We start from the raw sequence: 24,211 nt of genomic DNA on the forward strand, positions 1-24,211 counted from the left end.
TAAAATAAGAGTAAAATGTAAGATATGGCCCCTTTGTATATAACTAAGGTCCTGAATCATTTCTTACAAAAACAAAACAAAAAAAATAAAAAAAAGAGAAAAAGCTGTTAGCTTTTACTGGAGTTTTGCCAGAGCTTTGTGCTACAACTGAATCCTGAAGGGCTCCTGATTGCATATATAGAGCACTACTAGGGCGTGGGCATTATTTCGTCACCTAGTGCACTACGTAGGGGGCAGGGAGTCATATGAGACTCAGCCCGCGTTTTAGTTAAGAGTCGGATGATTAATTGGCCTACTGTAAAGTGGAGGTTTCCTATTGCCACACCCAAACCTCTTTCACCTATAGGGCTGCTCCCTGCTGCCAAACCCACGTGCTCATGTCTGAATATGTAGCTTTTACCCTTTTCAGAAAAGTACAGTCTGGGTGAAACGTTTTCGAGAACGGGTTTAATAATAATACTAATAAAAAATAGTAATAAAAAACACTTCAGCCTCTCTCTCGCTCTCTCTCTCTCTCTCTCTCGCTCTCTCTCTCTCTCTTTCTCTCTCTCTCTCCCTCAGTGAATCAGCAGCAGCAGCACGCCGGCTTCCTGTGTTTGTGCGGACTCAAGTCTGCCACCTCGACATGGACTGAGCCTCTCGCTCTCTCTCTCTGACCAAGGAAAACTCGCATGAGGGTCCTCTTTCTCCTGTCCGTTTCCAGCCTGAAGAGTGGCCGCAGATGTAGAAGTCCAGCTCTGAGTCTGGACTCCGACTGAAGACCGTTTTCGCCTAGCGAGTTTCCTATTTATTAACGTTATCGAAGAAGATGGCGAACGACTCTCCGGCTAAAAGTCTCGTAGATATAGACCTTTCTTCGCTGCGGGTAAGGACGGCAGCCCTCTAGCTCTCCTTACACTGCCTTTTCAGCACGTTTGTTAGCGCTGTGTTAACCCTGGTGTCTTTTTTATAAAGTCTGCTCCGGCTTTCTTTGTCTCTGACCTGCAGACAGAGCTGTGTGTGTGCTGTTAGTGTTGGTGTTAGTGGCGTTGTTGGGAGTTGGGCTCTTTTCCTTTGTCTGAAATGCTCTGGCATGTGTTCGGGGAGAGAGCTCTCAGCGCAACAGCTGCTTTTATCGTTTATTTTTTTCAGCCCGACACGCCACGCCACTGTTTTTGGCCGTTAACTTAACATTTCTGTCCTTTTGTCTCGTGTTTTTTTGTCTTTGTCTCGCTCCAGGATCCAGCCGGGATATTTGAATTAGTGGAAGTGGTCGGAAATGGCACGTACGGACAAGTGTACAAGGTATGGGATTGTTTTTTAAAACATTGCTTGTGTTTTTTCGAATGTGTTGCCGTTGGAAACCCCACCGAAATGTAAATATGAACGGGTAGGGTGGAGCTAGCGGCTCTACACGGGGCTGTTAAAGTTTCTCTATTTGAATGGAAACGTGCTAATCTGTGCTAATGTTCACTAAATAAACCAACCGCCACAAACCCGGGCTAAACCCGAGCTAAACCCGTTCCGGTCTGGGATCTGTGTCTGGTGGGGTTCTCAGGCTGGTCGCTGCTGAAATCAGTGCCGTGGCTGCTACAGAAACAGAGAGTGTTGAGCCGTTAAACTGGAGAGCGGCGGTGAAGCAGCAGCAGCTTTGTCTCTCAGAGCCTCAGCCAGCTCGGCCCGAGCACCGTCAGCAAACCTGCGACATGTTTCTCAGTCAAATTAATGAACTGTTTTGCGTTTTCACAACTTTTGTTTGGAGGCAAAGTGACCAGCTGCTGTTGCTGCAGCACACATGCAGCGTTGTCTCTGAGGCGCATGCATGGGGGCTGACATCACATCCTGTTTTGTAGGGACTGTTGCTGAACCCGATTTTCTTTCCTCCGTGTTTCTCCGTTTTTGGACGAGTTTTCTACTTTTGTTCATAACATGCTGCTTGAAGCTGCACGCTAACAGCATTTTATTACAAAAGTGGACAATTAGTACTGTATCTAAAGTCAAATTTAGTACAGTAGACTGTGTGTGTGTGTGTGTGTGTGTGTGTGTGTGTGTGTGCATACAAGTATATAATAAAAATAAAAAGCTGGGCAATATTACAGTATTGTGACACATCATGTATCATTAAACTATCGTGATATTACATTTTGCGATATCGCCCACCAAAGCAAACGTGTTTATATATGTGTGTGTGTGTGTGTGTGCGTGTGTGTGTGTGTGTGTGTGGTGTGTGTGTGTGCGTGTATATATATATATATATATATATATATATATATAATAAATAAAATACACACACACACACACACCACGCGCACACACACACACATCCCTCATAACAAGCCCCACGTCCAAAATACACTTCTTACTGGACAGGTCATCGCATTTGGTTGACAAGTTAAAAAGAGAGAAACATTTTGACACTGACATATATAAGAATAAATCAAAAACCCTCTTTATGTTCAGAGTATTGTGTGGAATATTGTACAGCTCTGGGTGTTTGAAAACAGACAAAACTAGCTTTTCCTCCATGTTGGATGAGAAGGCATCCTTGATATTGATTGGTCAGCTTATGACGCTTTTCTGTGGGTGCTGAGCACAAACTTTAATGGTTTTTCAACTATCAGCACAGTTAAAAAATTCTAAATGTGTTGTGCAGGCTAAAGGACTGCTGAGTCACAGCGCGCATTGCTAAGCCACAATGATAGGAGTATGCTTGAGTTTGAAAAGACGTCCTCTCAACGCCCCCTTAATGTGGCGCAGATCAGGTTTTTTATTTCCAAATTAGATCCTAGCCATATGTATATGTGACTTAAATGAGCACCTTCAGATCAGAATTTGTGCCCCTTCCTTCCCCAATTACAGCACGCTGCAACCGTCATTCATTGTTGGGAGTGTGGCAGCAGTGACAAACTCAGCTGTTAATGGCTGCAAAAGCTATTGTTTTTAACACCTTCTTGCCCTAATAACCAACAGCTGAGAGCTGTTCAGAGAAAATGGTACTTGCAACGTGCTGCTAGCTCAGTCGCATATTGTTGTTTACAACACGTGGTTTATTCACGTTGCTGTGGATTATTTCAGGGTTGTGAAATGTCAAGGCAGAAAGATCAGATATGAGGGGGGGGGAATCAGAATTGACCAATATGATTTGTAACGTGAACATCATTGTTACTGTTGTAAGTGTTCAACAAAAATGTTTGCTGTTGGCTTATTTTCTATTTTTAATGTAAAAATCACATAATCATGTGAAAAGTCACCAGATTGCAAGAATCAAAGTCTCTGAAATGCATATTTGTGCTCCCAGACACTCCAACTTGGGTGTAAGAAATCTCTGTATTTCTGAGATCTCAGACTTGGCAAATAGTGTCATTTAGGTCAGTAAAGAATGGAAAAGTTGTGCCAGTGACTGAGGTTATGACCTTTATTGTCTCATTATTTGTAAAATGCCTATGAAATGAAAGCATTTGCAATGGCCTTGTTGAAGTCTTCATGGTTGAACTCAACAATGGTTTTGTTTTGAGCAAGCGTGCATTTGTGTGCAACTTCATGGAACAAATCTGTGGCTATGAAGATGGCTTCATGTGAATTCCAGTGCTCAGAGTCTTGTTTACTCCCCTGCATGTGACTCATAGAGTTACAGTTAACAGGAATTGCATCTTCATTGCATTGCCTCCCCTTTCAGCTTTTTTATACTATTGCAGACATGGTGTGAAGTCATGAAAGCTGCTTTCAAACCAAACTGTGTTCCCTCCCTGCCTGTCTTCTAGTTGTATTTTTTTTTTTTCACTGGTTTTCATCCATTACACTCACTGACAGCATTTGTGACACTCTTAGTGACTTACTGCATTCAATTAGACCAGTGCTGTCATATTCCTGAAGAATAGGTACGCGTGTCCAGTCTTAGATCAATTTCAGTGCGAACTGTCTGATTCCACAATGTTTATTAAGGCTCACTATGTCTACATATAGATTCCATATGTATGCGATTAAGTGTTGAGGTTTTTCTAGGCCGCATGCATTGTCGCTAGCTAATGGAAAACTTGCCAACATGCCATCGTCCGTATGTGAACAGATGGCTTCTTGGGCCAGAGTAGAGAGATACCACCCCCCCCCCTTTATCTCACATGCTCACGTATACAAGCGCCCATAATGACATGGTTTTTTTAATCTGTCTCTTTTCATGGGTTTTGTTAATCTGCCTGTTTGCATCAAAGGCGGACTGGGCTATATATACACGTCCTGTTCTATTTATACCATGTGGTAGTGAGCCAAGAACGCAACCCATCATTTCACGAAGCAGCCGCTTCCTTTTTGACAGCCCCCAGCACCGTCAGCTGATTTGTTATGTTGGTCAATTAGCACAGCAAGAGTTCATCCTATTGCTTTTCAGCGTCGGCGAAATGGCATAAATGTAATATTTGAAGGCATTTGTGATGTGTGTTGTTTGTCATGTATTTTATTTATTGCAGTTTTTCCTGATGACATTTGGGTGATTTTATGTATAAAGGCTGTTACTTATTTTAACGTTTGTGAAAGTTATTTCTGATGGCACAGTCTGATTGGTTGAGAAGTTTAACCTATGCTGTTTTGTTATAATAGTGCATTTTTCACAATAACTGAAAAAAAAACAGTATGCCTTTTTCACATTTCCATATATTTATTGTGTACGTGTTGCATGGTTAGGCTGCTTCCTCTAAAAACAAAAGTAACACCAATGGCTGAGTATAGCTCGTACAGCTAAACCCAAGTGTTCGAGCTCAAAACAAACAACAGCCTTGCTTAAATGATGCCGTTTCAGCTGACGAGTTGGTGCAGTTAGGAGGGACAAAGGAACAAAGTTTGTCATATGGAGGGGAAGTACATTTGTGTCAGCCTCTCACCGTTGCGACTAACATTAAACTGAAGGCAGTTCTCGTTTTAAAACCGGTGCTGTTCCCAGCAGATTTCAGTGGGTTAGTTTTTATATTCCCCTCACAAACTGTCAGCATTTGAGAGAGCAAGTGCTCACTGGGTCCCAGTCAGTCTGTCTTCTCTGTAACCCCTGTTTACACCTGGTCACTCCATGTGACTAGTGTCTGGATTGAATCCTGATAAGATTTTAGCCATGTGCGTTTACACTTAGTAGTCAAATGTGCCTCTGGTTAGTCCGATTGAAATCCATTTGTTATCCGGCAAACAATTACAGATTATTTATTAAGTAGTCTTCAGTTTATTTTGCACAGTAGTGTCTGTCCATATTGCCGTTAGGCATTTCATGTCCGGTCTCCAACTAAGTGCGTCTTACAGCACTAATGATACTCATGAATCATTGGCATGTATCGTCATCAGCATATCATGACATTTACCACAGCATACCATCATATTTCCCATTCATATCGCTTTTATGTTTTGTTCTTCAGTGTTTTGCTGCAGTCGCTCAGTTCATCTCACAACTAAATCACAACCATAAATTAGTGGTGCATTAGTCACATCAACTCTCAGTTAAAGGTGCATAATGCATTCAGACGCAGTGACACTGTAGAACTGTGCTCTACTCTAGTTGTCTCGTGTAGGTGGAGAGGGGATGTATAGGCTTGATGTTTAGAGAGATTCAGTGTGCATAATTATTCAGCGAGAAGATGTGGTCCGTTGATAATGCGGTCGCTGTTTCCTGAGCAACGTTTCACTTTCGCTTAATGGCTCTCTTTTTGCTTACTTGCTGTTGAATATTCAGAGATTTGATGCACTGCCCTGTGGACTGCCCCAGTGAATGTGTTTGCCAGTTAAGCTGTTCATCACAGTCAAGACACAAGTCTCCTTTCTCCTGTGTGCTACATGTCCTCTGCTTCTGCACTGACCCCTCTGATTGGACAGTTGGTTTGTCCATTTATCCAAGTGACAAATGAGCAGCCCTGCTCTAATAGATGGGGCTGCAACTGGTTGTGCAGCAGCAGCTGTTGTTGGGTCAGTAAGAGCCCTAACTGCCTCATTACAAAGGTGTTTTTGTTTGGATTTCTGTGGTGCGTTTAGACGGGCTCCTTTCTCAGCCAGAGGAAGAAAGACTGTTTCAAATGAATGCACTCAGACAGCATCCCAGTGTTTGCAGTGATACATATCAGTATATTGTGGTTTGTGACAGTGTAGAATTAATGTACTGTCATAGTTTGCTCTGTATTAGAGATGGCATGATACCACTTTTTCTTTTCCAGTACCAATTCTGATGGCATCAGCCAATGCTTAATCTAGTCTGAATTTTGTCTTTACTTCGACATTTATAGGGTTTTGCAGGCACTCTAAAATGCACTATTTTCATCGAAGAATATCACTTAAGATGGCTGTCTAAAAGTACAGTGTTCAAACTGCTCAAATGCAAGAAATGCATAGAAATCATGAGCAGCTTATCTTGTTTGGTTCTGTTAAACTCTTTCACCAAAAAAATTGAAACCAGTTGTCCTACTATATCTGGATTGCACTGCTCTGGATATAAGTTGACAACCGCTATTCATGGTTTTTCTTCCATTTTGTTCAAAGTCAGCATGACTGACTGAAGCCCTGTTGCACACCATATATTTATAGCTCTGGCAAACTTTTTTTTGTGTATTATGGACAATGTAGCATAATTTTCACACACTATCATGCGTGGCTGTTGTCCATCAACACATCATTCCCATCGTCATCAAAGGCAAAAGCCGTCACTAGCTGGAAAACAGCTAATGTGGACGTCTGCTAGCTGATGTAAAAGAAATGGCAGTTGGTGTTCTTGTCCGGTCTTGCTGGCCTGTCCGATAGTGTTGTGTTGGCAGCGGTTGGAAAAGATGAAATGGTGCTTCATGTGTCTCAGACAAAGCACGACCACATGCTAGTCTTCACCCTCCTGGCTTGGTAGCATTGTGTGATGAAGGAGGGCTAACTAGCAGGTAGTATTGGCATTGACTAAATTGAAGAAAAAAATGGATATAAATCCAAAATAAATAAAAAAACGTCCTGGTGAACGTGAGTTAAATCTGAATGATCATCCTTTAAAGCCCTTCTCACAGTTAAAATCTGGCAGTCTTGTCATAGATGTAGAACAACTGCAGAAATTTGTCTCTCTGTTGTCTCAAATGAGTCATTTGTCTGAAAGGGTGACTCATCGGTTATGAAGATTCTCAGCAATTGTCTTTTTGACATTGATGACTAGTTTTGCTGCCCTGGTGTTGCTGTATGTGGTAGATAATTGAAGCCTTTCTAACTTTCTTTTGTGTTATTGTGCAGCTAAAGAGTTTAGTTTTTAAGTGCACACCTCCACAAACAAGACTAGCTTTTTTTTTATCGATGTGGTCAGGCTCAGTTAAGTGAGAGGTGGTGGTCACAGTGGTCCTACATCAATTGGGACTAATTATAAGCACACAAGGAAGGTCAGAGTGCCAGGTCTTGGTGTGAAGTGCACAAAATGGACTATAAAAAACTTGAAACTTACTATTTGCTTTGTCTTTTAAATACCACTAAAACTAAAAAGCAGCAGTGTGTTGCACCTTTGTGGACCAGGATAGATTTTATAGTGGCTGTACCATTTTGTACATGACTTTGTTTCCATTCTTTTTCTCACTATAGTACTCAGCATGCATTTTACACATGTGTCATTGGGAATCCTTACAGCGCTCAACAGATCCTGACTGCTGGCCACTCATCTGGAGGCTTCTGTGATGTTAGCTAGCATTAGTCTTATAGCACAAACCTCAGTTGGTCACCAAACTTGTTTCTTTGTTAAAGTAATAATTTAGTTGAAGAATTGGACAGCTAGCAAAGCAACCATCCTGCAAGTATCCACTTCCACCTTCAAGATAAATCATCAGAAGGATCTTTTAAACCTGGAAATCTCACACTAAAGACTACAGCAGCACCGCTGTAAGATACGAGTAGGAATGTTTAAGACCCGTATAGTGATTGCTGTATTTTTCAGTTTGGCCGGAGTGTCCCCTTGACTAACTCTTCGACTACTTTTGTTTTGTATCCTCTCCCAGATTTGATGTTAAACAGTAATTTATTGTGTTACAATTAGTGCTATCACAGTCATGAAATTTTAGCTCAAAATTAACTGCCGTATAAATGTGATTAACAATTTCATCGTCTTGTTCATTGTTTAAAACTATTAAAATACAACCCTAAAGTGGCCAAACTGGCTGATAATCCACTTTACCTGTTAGCTATGTTTACGTAGTAGCTAATACTGGTTGTACTGTTGAATCAATACTGCTGTTTGTTTGAATGCAGTTCCGTTTTTTTTCTTTCTTCTGTTTTTTATGTACGTTCATTTGCCTCAACTCTCTACACTCAATTCACATTTTGTTTGTTGCTGCTTAAAATTACTGTGAAATCTTACGCCTGTTTAAAGTGATTGCAGTCAGCTTAAATAATTGCACTCATGTCAAATAAATGCGATGAGGTGATTAAGTAACGATTGTGACAGGCCTAGTTACAGTTCTCTGGCTTCGTGTCTTGCAGCAAGGTCTTTAGTTGCCTTCTGTGATATACTGCTTGATCTGCTTGACATACCTGTTTGAATGGATGACCTTTTTCTTCAGCAGCGCGTGACTGCACTTTCCCTGAACTCGCAGGACCATATCTAATCGGGCCCGGGCCCCTGACAGGCACTCAAATATCAAACAACAAATGACATGTGGAGTGACAGAGGCCAGAAAGGTGGTTGGTCTTGCTGCAATGAACTGTTTTTAAAGGACAAGTTATATGTTTACATGCACACAGTTCTACTCCTTCTGTACTCTGCCTTTAGTCTTAGTATACATGCTGACCTAATGCCAAGTATAGGACCATTACGATTTCATTGTGACCCACAGACTTTGACCACTAGTGAATGTGCAAACTGGTTTAACCACATCCATGTATTACTTCCTCTTTTCTAAAAGATGGTTCCTGAAATTGACATTGGTCTGTTGGCAGTTTCCTCTAATTCTGTAATAGTTAAGTCCAGGTGTGCTTTGGGTTTGGCTGGGTATCTTCAGAAACCTTTTTGTTACTAGTACCTTTTTTTTCAAGATCTTGTTTGCTTAATGTAATACCATCTATTTCCTGCTTAGCTTTTGGTTTTGTAGCAATAGAAAAAACATTCAAAGGTTATAGCTTGTGGTTTCTAGACATAAAGAAAATTTTTTCAAGCATAAACAATTATTGGAACAGGGGGAAAACCCATTAAACATTCTTTACAAAGTGTTTTTTTATCTATTTATCTACAAGAAACTTGAAAAATATTACAAAGGTGTAGAGTTCACAGAGTCACTTTCCCAGAGAGGGATTAAGCCTAATGTGCAACTATATTTTTCTTTGAATTGAGAATCTTTATTCAGAACTCTCTGTAGTCCAGGACTATGCTTAGTCCCTGTCTGGGCCACTGACCCAAGGTGTCCCAAAGTTATTCTTCTGACTCAATTTAAGCAACGTAGGAAATGACCAACATCAAAAACCATACTGCAGTATGAGCTAATTCTAGTGCTAGCTAAAGCCTAGCATCATGTGTTTGTTCACTGCACTGATAAAAGAGACCCTAGCTGTTTTTGTGTGTGGAATAGAAGTCTAGCTAGATGACTGCTGAAAACAGTAGGTGTTTTTGTAGCTGAGGTGCGTTTGGCCTGGGATGGTTCTGGGAAGACGGTGGCATGGTGAATAAGTGCTGTTTCACAAGCTGTCACAACTGCAGTTTTCTTGAAAAATTATGTTTGCTGTATTATCAAATATGTCAGTTACCAGCATATGCTACTCTAATCATCTAGTATGGCAGGTGTTGGACCTCTTTTTTGGACACAGATTTTAATGTGGAGTTTAACACTTTCAAGTTATGTAACCATATGTTTTATGGATATTATTTTGTTAACAGTATCCATAACAGGCAAAACTGGTGCTGTCTCCTCTGTTGTTGCCTGAAGTGCTTAATGCCCCTGTGGAGGATGGGCAGCTTCTAAGCAGAGCTTTGGAATCTGTTTGAGTTTTATCACTCTGGTCCTGTGCCAGCTGGCGTTTAGGAATGGAAATCCTCAGGTGGCCCACACTACCCTCTCTAAAACTGCCTCGAAGTAAAGAAAGAGACTAAATTATTGAGATATGTGGAGTGTATGAGGGAGAGAGAACAATTCCACCATATAATGGCCATATATAGTCAACTGAACCACTTTGGCATTCCCCTTCCCTGCATGTTGCTTGCCATTTTCTCATGACCTGGTCTCCACTGTGCTCTCTGTATGAGAGTGCAAAGAAGTGCTGCAAACATTTTCTGTCCTTCATTCTTTCAACCCCCATTACTTTTCTGCCACTTTCAATGGTCTTTGCTTTTATAGCCCTTCAGTGTCCATGCAGCTGCCCACCCCCGTCCAAGGTGGAGTATAGTCTTTGTCTTCCTTGGAAACCTCAATGGCTTGATCTTCTCTATCTCCTTGTCCTCCTCACCATTCCAGCCAGTTCCAGCTTGGTGAACAGGGGGTTACAGTGTTAGAAGGCTGCTCTATATAGCTCAGCCCACTTCTGCTCAGCGTGGAGTCTGCTGGACAGAGGGGGGAGGATTCCATCATAGAGCAGTCTCACCTCCTGCCATGGTGCCAATTTCAGTGCCAGTGCTCAGGGTCGCACAGAGTGCACATGCTGTGAGTCCGTGCACTCTGTGACTCGATGATCGTTGACTCCAGCAGTCATCCTGAGATCTTGCCATACTGTTTCAGATGAGGGTTTTCTTTGTCAATGGACTGGGGTGCACAGTTGGTCTTTTCTGAGCATATAATGGGTGTGTTAACTCCAAAACACTGACCAATTGCATGTTTTGTTAGAAAATGTAGGTGTTTTCAAATGGAATAGCAGTCCAAAGGCTCCATCGGTTGTTGGGAGATCATGTGTTTGAGTCCTGACAATGCCAGAAGTTTAAGCGTGCAAAATTTACCCTTGTTTAATTGCATTTTAGGAGTTTTGCACTCCTTTACATTGTCTATTTTAACTAATCAAATTCCAGAAAACAAAAATTGTGACATGTATTGTGAAAATGTCTTATTAGAGAATACATTTTTGACATTGCCCATGCCTGCTGTAAACCACGGTTCATGACCAGTAGGATTATAAAGTTGTTAAACCCTTGAGTTTCAGATATTGGATCTTTATGTTCCTGAGTAATGCTGTATGTGCCCTCACAACAACACAAATACTCTGGCCCCTCTTTGGATGCAGAAATCTTATTTTTTCTGTGGTCAACGAAACTCAGCATGTGTGCCCAAACGGCTGGCCTCCCTCAGCGTTATTCTCTACGTTGGCACGCCATCTTTCCACAGTCACAGAATCTCCCCTACAGGCCCCTTGTGTGGGTGTTTGTGTTTGGTGGTAAGCGGCTGTGGCGGTCTGGCAGTTTGCGTCGACATCATACAGCTCCCTCTTTGGACTTCCAAACAAGCATCTGTAGTACAATATACTGCCCTTGTTCTTTCTCCCATAGACTCTACTTTGGCTTTTTGTCTGGGCTGCATTGGGCACTGACTGGGTGCGGTGTTTAGCACCCCCAACTTATGCGTGCGACAAACCCTCTTGGCCACTGTTGACTTGTTCGGTCTCATGGCAACTAATGAATTGGGCCAGTCGCCTGCTGTAGTTGGCCAGCGCTGTGCAGAAACAGGCAAGTCACGTGGCAACCCAGGGGCTGCGAGAAAAAAGCTTAATTGTATCCCCCCCCCCACTGTTGAAGCTAGTTGCCAATGTGGCATACGGGACAGTGTATAACCTTTTCCTGTCTTCTCCCGTTGTGGCAGCCATTTTCCAGCCTGCTGGCTTCAGATCACAGCGCTGCCAGTTTTCCCTCGAGGCTTACTGATAGAGATGTACTGTTTGTGGACTAGTTGAGCTACCATCTTTGCAGTGAGGGGCTGTGGGGAAGAGGGCCAACACAGGCTGTTGGGTCTAATGTGAGAATGTTCTCCTTTGGCTATGAGTCGTTAAGCACTTGGTTACAAACGAACGCAAGAGAATAGGATTCACACTCTTGAAAATAATAGGAAAAACATTTGTCAGTGTTGATGTAATTTGTAGTGCTCTGACCTCATTTATTGAACTTTATGTAATGTCCATGTTATATAACTTGTTGTTGCTATAATTAATTTCTGTTAAGAAAGGTCAACCTGAATTTTTAAGGATCAGAACTTTTATTTTGGGTAGTTTCATATGCTTCCTCAAATAGACAATGACGTCAGTATGCCTCCTGACGGATCCACTTAATACCACAAGTGGACCAACTTAACAACCTTAATGACTTATGTTCAGCCAAGAGAGATGATGCAAGGGTGTGCAAGCTCACCTATAAAGCCTCTGCAGTCTGCAAACCTCCCAGCTCGTCTCTGTCTCACAAAGAGAAACCTCCCGCTCCCTCCTCTCTCCCAGAATGCTGGATGTGTCTGAGCAATGCTGGTTTTGCTCAGAGGTTTGCTGAATTGCTGAGCTTTAATTAACTATTTCTCAGAACTGTGTGTATATGCTGTTTGTCACATCTTGCTTTATTTAAGGCTCTCTTACGGGAATGGGCCATCTTTCCCTTTTTTCTCCCATCATTTGCTTAGTTCTTACATGTACTGTAAAATGTGTTGTGTTTGCTTATATTTGTGAAATAAGTATGTTGTAATACATTTTACTATGAAACAGGAGTATCTTAATTTGAGATTACCAAGAATGTGACTGACAAGGGAGAGGTAACGTGGCTGTATCACTAGCTAGACTAACTTCTTTAGCTAATGTTAGCTGTGAAAAATAGTGATGCACTGAAATGAAAATACTTGATTAAAACTGAAATTCAGGAGACATTTAGCCAAAATGTAAATAATTTCAGTAAACTTGCTAAAGTGATTAAAATCTTGTCATTTAAGGTGGAAATTTCATTGTTTAGTTTTAATTTGCATATTCGCGCTACTGTTTGTAATATTTTTTTGAAATTTCAAAAACTGAGACTACAGAGGGACTTTTCGCTTGTGTCATTTTGCTGTGTTCTGCATGTTGAGCGGGATGTTGTGTTTTTCAAGTTGTATCAAACCTATATTGTGAAAGTTTTTGGGTGCTGTACCTCCTTTTGATACTTTGCATTAGAATAGATTATCAGTATGTTTGTCTGATACCCCTGTAAAAAAGTTCCACTCACTGATATTTTCTGTCTGCTGGAACTGAATGTGTCTGCTCTGAACGGCGCAAGAGGTTAACAAAATATCCATTTGTTAGCTCCTATGGATACTTGAAAAATAAACCTTTACTACTTCAAAACACTGTGTTTCTAGCTAGGCTAAATGCTGTTACTTTGGAAAAGAATAAGGGATGCACCAGTTTACCATGTTTGTGTATTATGACAAAGAACTACATTTGGTCTGTATCAACGTTGTATTACAGGTTATCATGTTTCTTACATTGATATCGGATAAAGAATTTATTTGTGCCCTCTGTTTAGTCAGAATATCCAGTCATTAACTTACATGGATACTCAAATGTTAAAATTAGTCAGAATGCACATTCGTACTAGACAGATATTCTGTGGATACACAGCTTCAAGTGTGCCTGTGGCGTGCTGCTGGCAGTGGATGGGCATCCTCTTAGTGCAAGCTGTCTAATGCTGTCTAATACCAGGCAGGGCCATATGGACATGAGGCATGTCTCAGCAAGGGGGTCACCCGGCTCAGAGTCTGCACAGACGCTTTAAGAGGGAGGAGCAGGGAAGCTGTGGTTGGTGGCAGAGGAAGCTTCCATGGCCAGCGTTTTTGATAATAATGACTTTGAAACTCATAGCGCTGAAGGCCAGTAAGAAACTTGGTGCTTGTAAAGTGTTGCATGCTAAGCAAAGAGTTAAGAACTATTCATTATAGCGGAGTTAAAGCTCATGTATGGTGGCCATATGGCTGTGGCCAAGTCATCTATTTTTGAAATTAAGTAGTTTTCATGCAGAGCTGTTACATTTAGGGTTCTTTTTAAAGCTTCATTCTCGCTCTATTCCACTCATAATTGCAGACATTGACTCTTCTTAAGCTGTGTTGGTGCCTTTTAAACATACAACACCACAGATGTTATATTTCAGGAACATACACAGGATACAGTATAGAAGCCTTTAAATTTAGCCTTTGTGGTAGCCCCCATTGTATGTGCTGTGCGTGTCTGAGGAAATGTCTGACAGTACACTGCAGTTTCAGCCACAGTTGGTATAACATCCGGTCCTTCACAAGGTTGTCATGACTTCATCTGAAGGTAGGCTGCTGTTAGAGTAACTAGGGAAATGAAGGTGTCGTAGATGAAGTTCCTTTTGATTAAGCAGCTCCTTTTGAGTTCAAGCTGTGGATCCAGCACTCGTAGAGTTAACATGCCCTCGCTGTGGTTAAAGTGCTATATTTAGCTCGGTGGAAACTGAATTGTGGGTTAGTGTGCTGGAGGGAGTGGTGGGCCACAGGCAGATTTGTTTTGCTCAGCATTTGGGGTGCTTTAGGATCTCTATCTAAACGAGGTTCTCTTTTGCTTTTCACTCACCCACTGTCTCTCTCAAACAGGCTTTGAAACCTTGTTTAGGGCTTTGATTAGGGCCCAAGAGAAAACTTCCAAGAGGGCAAGTAACCCTCACAAAATTGGAACGCCTACTTTGCGGGAAAGAGTAAACCAAGGCGTATTCAGCAAAGACGGTCTAGGAAACTTCACATCTTTTGAGCTTGCTTTTGAAGTTCTGTAATATCAACAGTGGATATGCACACTTGAAGAAGGTCGTCTTAAGAGTGGAGATGGCATATGAGTGGGTGATTTGATATTGTGATACTTTAATGCATTTTCACAATACACTCTAAGTATCATAATTAGTTTTTAGAGGTTTGTTTAGTTGGAATAGAGAAAAAGAACCAATAGTACAATATTAAGAAAAACGAATACTATCAAAAGTGCAATTTTTTTTTTTTCCAATGTTCTAGTTGAACAGACCAAATTATGCTCTTTGTGTAATGAAACATGCAGTTAATCATTGTTCTTTAAGTGCTGACGATATCAGCAATATTGTGATGACATAATTTACCACAATAACAATAAATATCATCATATTGCCCACCGCTAGAGGCCATGAGTATGACTCCTGTGGATTCAAAATTTTCAAAAAACTACATAGTTCAATCCAACCTGCATATAACATCCCCCTGCCAATTGCTCACTCACTCACATATTTATTTGTATTGTCCTCATACCAATACTGGATATCAAATCTGTTTCATCTCTGTTTAAGATTTCTGAAAAGTGTGAAGGTTCTTTGTAGAATGTTGGAGAGGCCATTTGACTCAGCAAAACAGCAGAGGTCAACTCGCCCTCAAGGCTTTCCAAACAGCTCCTAATGGGTGAAGTTGATATGTGTCCTCCTCTCAGCTGCTAGTCGAGTGTCACATTAACCAAAGCATTATCAGACTAGTCACAGTTTTCTGGTCTGTTGCCAGCACGCTCTTAGAGAAAGAGAATGGAGCAGTGTGGACGAAAGCCATGGACTGCTGATAAGGCAGGAGGCAGGGTTTGTCCCATGTAACCCTTTCAACGGTCATTTCTAAGTTAGTGTAGACAGTATGGCATGAAAATGATGCAACAATACTGTTATGTGTCACAGAATTAAGTGTTTTTCTGTTTGGTAAGCTGCATCAGCAGTAACTGAGTTATATTTGTAATTTCTCCCAAAACTCTTTTTTTAATAAACCGTGAAGTAGTGGCGCACAGCATAATCACATTTATTGTTATCATGATAAATTACATCACCAGTGATATGCTCAGAAAGGCTTATCATGATGATTTTATCACGATGGCAAAAATGCTTGATCATATTGCTGGCTCCTACTTCTAAGCATCATACGGGCACCCACATGTACACGTGTGTGTGTGTGTGTGTGTGTGTGTGTGTGCGTAGACATGTATTCCTGTTTCTTTCTCTCTCTCTCTTTCCTTGAACCCCCACCCCCACTTTCTGTCTCCTTGCTCTTTAACCCCTCCCCAGTCGCTCCCACTCCCTAATAGGTGTCACAAGACCAAAAAGCCCCTGATTGTCCGTGACACTGCCTGAATAGAGGTCCTCTTTGTTTGCCTGATGAGGTCTGCTCTGCTCTTCCTTATCAGCCTCCAGCAAATGTCTAGACCAAAATCTCACTCTTGGAGGCACATTTGAGTTAAAAGTTACTCTTTGTCTGTTATCTAAGATCATTTGCTTTCCCTTATCCAACTTCAGACTTTGAAGTTCCAATCAGAATGACTCCAAAAGCCTTCCCATCTGTAAAACCTTGGAATTTACAATGAAGAGGATGGCAGTGGCCATGCAGATATATGAGGATATCAGTGTTTTTATTTTGGACATTTGTAACTAGAACTTGAATTATTTGTCCGAACCCGACAGGACTCGACCGTTCAAGTTGGGTTGGGTTTGTTTCGGCTCAGACATAACTTCTTAAATGTTTATTGAGGATATTCTGACATCACATTTGACTGTACCATACCCGTTTTTCCACATTTAATGGATTTTGCCCTTCATTTACCCCTTTAGTTTTCCACTCTACTTTTACTGCTGCTGGTCCCTCCCTATTTTTATTACCAACAGTTTGTAATCTGGCAGAGTTACTTGGTTTTGGTGATTCACGTGGCCAGCGAGAGCACAGTGTGTTACATTTAATCAATCTGCACTAAAAACTTCAGAGAGGCTTTTGGGACTTTTTGTTTAAAGATGTTGATTGAATGAATTTGTTAGTGTTAAAGCTTAAATTTAAGCTTAATTTTGACTTTTGATTAGGGTATTAATTTAATTTGATCTGATAACTGCTGTGATTATTGCTGTAAGCTAACTTGTTTGCTAATGTATAATGGGCAATAAGCTAGCAGGCACGATCGTTAGGAATGTGGAATTCTATTCGGCCTTTGGTTTGTGGTGGTTGGGTTTAGGCTTAAATTTTGTCAGGATTAGACCAAAACTGCAGGCCCGGTTAGGGCTGCCCTTGTAACCTGTAATGCAGACATCTGAAAAAAAAAATAAACCAGAGTAGTAGAACCAGGTGTGTTGGAGCAGGAAAACCTGTGCAGTACAACAGTGTCCCTGTATGTCTGACAGCGTCTCACTGCTTCCTCCTGCATCTCCACTGGTAGTTACTGTCTGAGTAAGTAGTTGGTTTCTTACACTTTCCATAACCGGAGATCTTTTATTATAGTTTTGCTGTGAATATGATACCCTCTCATCGTGTAGCCTGTATTTATCCTAATCCTTGACTCTTTGAAGATGTGACCAAAAAAAATTTCCCCAATTTGAAGTTTCTACAGTTGCACTGTCTTCACCCAAAAACGGATGGTTGCATTTACATCCCCAAAGGGTCCTGTAAATGTTTTATGGCATGAGAGTTATTTCTTACAAAATGATAGTCCCAGTGTTGGCTGTCAGTTTTAGTGTTCCTCTTGCACTTGTAACACAATGCCTTTTACCCTGTTAACATTACATTCACTGCAATCAGGAAAAAAGACATTTTACAAAATTTCACAGAATCCTTTAGTACTGAATAGTATGTTGATAAATATAGTGAGTAGTAAATATAGTGAGTTCAGTCTTTGCCTTTAATACAGCTTCCCATTTTTCTCAGTAGACTTGCTTTCAGTTTTTCAAAGAAGTCTGCAAGGGTCCCCAAAGTCCAGTCTTACAAGTTGGTTGCATTTTATTCTTTTCATAATCCGACTAATCCCAAAACACTTTGAGTGATGTTAAGGTAATTAATATTCTGACATCTCTCAAAGATGCAAGCTTTAAGTGCTGTTTATCTGATGATGACAATTTTGGTGGTCTACCAGGTCTTGCATGGTTGGTGGAAGTGTCTTTGTGTCTTGTAAGTTTTGGAAACTTTGTTTGTTTTAGCAGTTTGATTTGTGATTTGTTCACACTGAGTAAAGATGTTTACCTGCAACATATTTTAGTCTCTTTGGCAAGCTGTATTGTCAGTGAACAGTGCTATTTCACATATAAAAGTTAGTGTGTTAGTGTGTATGGATAGATTTTGACTGCAAAGTTGGACATTATCCCCTTGTGACCATCACCATTCGACCATCTAATGGGCCCAGATATTAAAAGCTATATTGCTTAAACTTATGTGAAAAGCAAACAGCCATTTTGTTTAAGGCCAGGATATATTTGTTGGCAAGCGGCAAATAGGAGAGTCTTAGCCAGCTTGATTCGCCTTGCCCTTTTTTTGTGCTTAATCCTACCTCTTAAAAACAACACTTACCTTAATTCTAACACAGAGCTCATAATCTTGACATTAATCATGATGAAATATGTACAAAAGTCGTCTTCTCTCTAGGCTGCTTAGATTCTTCACTTCGCTTGAGTGACACTGATGCCAGCAGACAGCGCAGTAATCCATTTGTGGACTCAAGGCTTTGCGGGGTTTTACTTAGCAGCCCGAGGGCACAGTCGGAGCACAGCCGGTCCGGAGTTCTCCTTCTCCGACTGCTTATACAGCCGATCCCCCTAGATCAAAGGGTCTGGATCCCTGGAATTCTCTCTTTATCCTAGTCTGTTCAGTTGGGCAAGCAAGGAATGCGGTGGTTGGAACAAAATGAGGGCTCCAACTAGAGCTTTGCAATAAATTGTTTATTAATTATTGTGATATTGGGCTGGGCAGTCCTGATATCACAGAAGGCGGCAATATGCAGAAGATCCCTCTGACCAATCGTAGTGATTATTGTGCTGTGAGCGTCTTGACCTATCACAGTAACAGATGAGTGCGTCTGTGGGTTTTCGATGAATAATCAGGACGTTTATGGAAAGTAACTAATTTTGGTTCAAGAAATGCAGTCCAGATTTTAACCATGTCACATTGATTCACTAGTGTGGTTTTAAGGCATGTCACAGTCACAATCACAATATAATTGTGGTACTCATTTTCCCCATATCTTGCAGATCTAGCTCAGATTTGGATGTTGGGGCGGTGCTTGGACCCCATTGATTTCTCTGGAAGCATTCAGTCTTTTTGTGCTGATAACTTTTGAACCAACAGACTAAGTCCAGCATTTGTGTGTGGTCTGCTGTAAAAGCCTGCCCTTTTTTTTTTTTTTAAGTAATTCCACTGAGCCATTTCAGCTGCAGTGTTGCATGATCAATAGATGCTCTGCTATTGACCACTCCTGCTGCTGTTTTCTTGGCCTACTTTCTTTCTCTTTCATGCAGACGCCGCCAGTCACCAATTTTCCCCTCTTCAGCATCTCGCCCTGCTGTCTGCAGGTGCGCAAGTGCGTGTGAGACAGAGAGAAAGAATGTTTCTGGATTTGCTTTGGTTTAACCCTGAAGTCGCAGTTCTTGCCGATGAGCCTGGAGCGGTTTGATATGAATTGTTTTTCGCTTGTGGCTCGTTGAAACTGGTGGAGAAATGCTGTGCCACAATACCACATTAACGTTCAAAAGTTGAAGAGAAGAGATTTGATAAGGTATTGTGAGTAGTCTTGTTCTCCGGAAAGAAAAAAATGTGATGTGTATCTGTGGAACTCTTAAGTATCGCAATATGATGTTTTTGCTGTATTTCCCACCCCTGTGTAGTTTATTACATAACTATCTATGTAATTGCTAATGTTATTTTTGAGGGGTGTAACTGAGCTTTTTGTGTCAGGTTTGATTAAGTAAGGTTTGATAAGATTCGATTGACATTTTATGTGTTTTTTGAATTCTGCAACGCTTTAGCCGTACTACATAGGGATGGAAAGATCAATTGGCTATAGATTGCAATCAGACATTTTTTTGATTAATAGGGGAATTTCCGATATTCCTTTAATTTGGCTGATTGCGAGAGCTGATCTAAGATGCAAATTTCTGCTACATGAGCTGAAAGTAAACATTTCATCGTGTTTAAGGCAGGTTACTGCTTGGCCATGAAGCTGTAAAGCTGTGCTACGTTTTGGTGTAGGTTCCTTGCAGTGTTAGGGTTGCTAAACCAATTTAAACCATGTTTGGTGTTTTTTATCTGGGTAGCGTTCCATCATCCCACCCCCGTCCCTGCCCCCAGTTGGAATCGTCACTGATTGATTGTGCTAAAGGACGATCAGCCCTGGGTTCACAAAATGCTGAATGGTCTGTCACTAATACTACACAGATTAATTTGGCACAGAAAAATAAAAGTGATCAAGTAGAACTTTTGGTGCTTGCTGTAAGTGCTCAGTGCTTGCCAACCTTGTAAGAACATTAAGCCCAAAAGCACAACGGCCTAAAATTTAAGTGATTTCAGATAAACTGCTGAGTCAAGACCAAACTTCCACTTTACTCTGATAGATTGCACTCAGATATCTACATTTGAATTTTATGCTTTTCGGGATTTTTCAGTACCCTGTTGGAATTACACCCTCGCTAATTATGTGATTGTGTTTAATTAGTATAGCAAAATGACCATAATAACTGCAAACCTCTAAGGGTTAACAGCAAACTGTGCACTATTGTGCAGGTGGTACTCATTTGTTTTTGGTTGTCAGTGTAGGAGTTGGCGCATAGTTGAGATCTCAATTGGGAAAAGAAACTTTTCAGTATAATCTATCGCCCTAATTTCTCGCCCTTGTTGTAGTGCAAGTCTCTCTCTCATTCTCTCTCCACCAACTGAGCACAGAGTCTGCACTCACATACTGGCTCTTTTGTGGCAGGTGATTGAACAGCTGTCTTTTGGAGCAGCTGAGAGCAGCACTGCTGTGACAGTAATGTGGGGGCCCTGCTCACCCCGCTGAATGAAGCCCTGACAATACACAAGCTCCAAATGAACAAATGGGCTGAGGCCTCAGTTTCTCCCTGTGTAGCTCACTAACTCGCTTCTTTCACCAGCACAATGTCTCTCGCTTGCGTTGTTCCTGCTCTCGTTGTCGCTGCTCTCGTTGTCCTGTTCCCCCCAGCAAGTGCTCATTTTCTTCTCACTTTCTGCCTTCGTTTTAATAAAACTGTTTCATACTGTGTACAGTATGAGCTCAATCATGTTGACATGTGGCTCTGAGGTAGCGCTGCACAATATAGTGTTTGTATAGATCAAGATTGGGGCCTCATTTATAAAACATAATTGAGTTTCTTTCTAAATTTCTTCTTAAAATAAGTTCTCTTCATTTGCCTGTGATTAAGCTCGTCATTCAGGAATCACTTACTGCGATGCCTTTAGCACACACAGCCTGCCATTTGCACATCATTGTATGTTATTTAAAATCACTACATAAACAGTCATTAGTCATTTTAAGATCAGTTCTTTGCATGTGAATGCTTTATAAATGAAGCCGGAGATTCTTTGACATTCTGTAAGTATAAAAATCAGGTATAAATTTTGTTAATGCTTTAATTGTTATGATCCTAGACTATACAATACTGATACAGCAGGAGGCTTTAATAGGCAAATGACCCTCTAATCCAGTCACAATGTATTTTACCCTGTGCTGTGAGCATCTCGACCAGTCATGGTAGGGTTGAGCCAATTTTTTAATCTCCCCCTGCATTGCTTTAAAATTTAACAAAATCAAAACAGGTAGTTTGCTTACATGGTCACCAAATTAGGTGAACACACTGCACAATCATTCAGTAAATGTCTAACCATCTTTTTTAACAACTAAATGTCAGCTAGGAGAGAGGAGCTGGTTAGCATTGGCTAGCAAGGTAACAGTTCTACATACTATGGAACACCTTTGATTCTGGCTAAAATAAAGCACCAACACACTGACACATCTGAGGGAGTGAAGTAACTGGTGTTGAAGGGACAGAAAGGTGAAATTAAACCTGTTTAGTGGTGTGTGTGTGTGTGTGTGTGTGTGTGTAGCTCTTAGCCGTACGCTAGAAATGAATTTTCTGAGTTACTTGCTGAGTCCCCAGTGGCCATCTTGGCAATGCCGTCACGCCGTTATTTCCAGCCACACATAAGGCTATTCTTTGAATAAGAAAAGACCTAAAAACTTGAAGCTAAAGACCAATTTACCATTTCAAAAACATATTTGAAATCACTGGTAAAATCTGACAAAAATCTCATAGTTTGTAGTGTTTGGTTCAAATAATGCACATAAAATGTTTTTTTTAAGAAATCTTTTTATTGAAGGTTAAGACTTTTGCTATAAACAGATGACCTGTTACAAGCTTTCCCATTCGTTTTCCAACCGTTACACTGCCCAACCGTAAGTCACCCTGAATGGGATTCTGATAAATTATTCAGGTAATCCAGTAACGCAGGACAGTCATAAACCATGTCACATTATTGATTTACCGATGTCATTGCGCAATACGTAGCTATCCAGTTGTAATTCTAGTGATTTGTCAGCATCTCATAGCCCTACTCTACTCTAGTATTTCTTTAATGGTAAATGAAGCTAGGAAGGCATTTTACAATAGTTATTTTGCCTTGATGTCTTGATGCGTCAATAATAACTATGCAATAAACTTTCTTACAGCATATCTTGCATGACAGGACTGGTTTCAAGGCTTGGCTGGCTTCTATCTCTAAATAAAAAAGAAAAGTAGATTGAGATGATTAACAGCCAGTTGTCTGGCTTATATTTCTAATTGCCTACCCAAGGCTGTCTAGAACCAGCTCTTTTGCTTGTTGTTCAGTAATGAACCCACTGAACTTGGCAGGAAAGTTTGAAGGCTTTGATATGAATATCTTTTGTACGTAGATTAAGGCACCAGTTAACATATCTAGTTTCTGATGTGTGTGTTTTTCTCTTGTTCCTCCCATTTAGTTAAAAATGAGCTGGCTGTGTGAAGCATCTCCAAAAAGTAATGTGGTTCTAGAGGATGATTTTTGGGCTGTAAGTGACATTTAGACCAAGGAGGAGTCTGAAGGTAGATCAGGGTTCACACATGTCTAGTCCTGGAAAAAAGATGATTGGTTAAATGTCCTTTGAAATATCTAGTGAAGTCTTGGAAGAGTGTCAAGTTGGGTCATTAGACCACTTAGATTGCATGTATTAGCATATTTTTAAGCTGCTTATGTCCATTTTGAGTGTCCATTCATACCTGTTGTAGTTTGGAATTCTGCAGTGTCGCATATGGACAGATGTATAGACGCTGTGTTGGAGCAGCTGGTAGAGTGTGGCTACATTAACACATGCCAGCTTCTTGTGGAGTGTATTGTTCACTTTTAATATTTTAGTAGACCTTGTGATCAAACTATGAGTGCTTGAGGAATGGTTTATGAAAGTGTGTGGAAGTGTGTAGGGGTTGTATTGTTGACTTTAATGTTAGGGATGTTGGTAGTTCTGTTGTGTATATAAATCATGGAAATTGTCCTGGATTTTCTCCTGGAAAAGTCCTGGAAAATGGTTTTAGAAGAAAAGTGGAAACCCTATAGATTGTCATTACTGTTCTGAAATGTCTAGGACGTTTTAAAAATAAAGGTGCCAAAAGTGTGTGTTTGGAGCTTTTGGTTTCCTGGAGAACCTATGGCATCGCTCCAGATACATAACCTTTGCTACATAATGCAAAGGTTATGTATCTATTAAAGGTTTTTACATGGTTACATGGTTTCTTTGAATTTCTAAGTGAAAATGAGTTAACACATCCTCTACTGAGAACACACTTCTGCACATTTTAATGAACAATTACTGTTTATGTGCTGAATTTAACATACTGTAAAGAATAAAACATAAAATGCGGCCTGGGCAGAAGTTATGGCACATTTTAGATTTTATGTTCTTTTTTGCCATATATGTTAAATGCATATAAACAGAAATTATGCACTGAAATTAGCAGATAAAGCCATTTTCCCCCTGTAAAAGATACAGAACATACATGCATACATTCATTCATATATGCATATACACACACACACAGTTCGTGTGCCAGTGGTAAAAGAAGTAGGTCAGGCTATACAGATATGTGCATCACAGTTGAGCAGCATACTCGTGTCATGTAGTGCTTGGCCCTTTCCTGTCTGGATGCTCATCTGGTTTGTGTAGAGAAAGTCAGGGAGGAAGTAGGGGGGTGTCTGTATGTCTAATGTATATGTATATAAATGTGTGTCTGTGTTCTAGCTGAGTGTGTGTATGTATGTATGCGTGCGCGTGTGTGTGTGTGTGTGTGTGTGTGTGTGTGTGTGTGTGATCACCATGTTCTATATTTAACAGATAGGTCAAGTAGTAACAAGGAGTGTTGTAATATGCATCAGTATTCATTTTTTTTCTTTCCCATACGGCATTTGCGGAACAAAACGTACTGTGAACGGAAAGTAAAACAAAAGTAAAAAAAAAATTTAAAAAGTTTTAAGAGACCTTTTAAACCTTATTTTGTGTTAAT

The 24,211-nt window shown here is 40.7% G+C and overlaps 1 protein-coding gene across 1 annotated transcript in view; it reads left to right on the forward strand.

Annotated features, from left to right (window-relative positions):
- The first annotated feature begins 403 nt into the window (after positions 1–403).
- Positions 404–24,211, forward strand: part of LOC118798351 (TRAF2 and NCK-interacting protein kinase-like) — a 75,936-nt gene continuing 52,128 nt past the window's right edge. Inside the window, 2 exon segments of the mRNA XM_036557782.1 lie at positions 404–865; positions 1,219–1,284. Of these exon segments, the coding sequence (XP_036413675.1) occupies positions 809–865; positions 1,219–1,284 (123 nt within the window). The 5' untranslated portion in view covers positions 404–808.

Source organism: Colossoma macropomum, unplaced genomic scaffold (assembly GCF_904425465.1).
Source record: "Colossoma macropomum unplaced genomic scaffold, Colossoma_macropomum, whole genome shotgun sequence".
Lineage (NCBI taxonomy): Eukaryota > Metazoa > Chordata > Actinopteri > Characiformes > Serrasalmidae > Colossoma > Colossoma macropomum.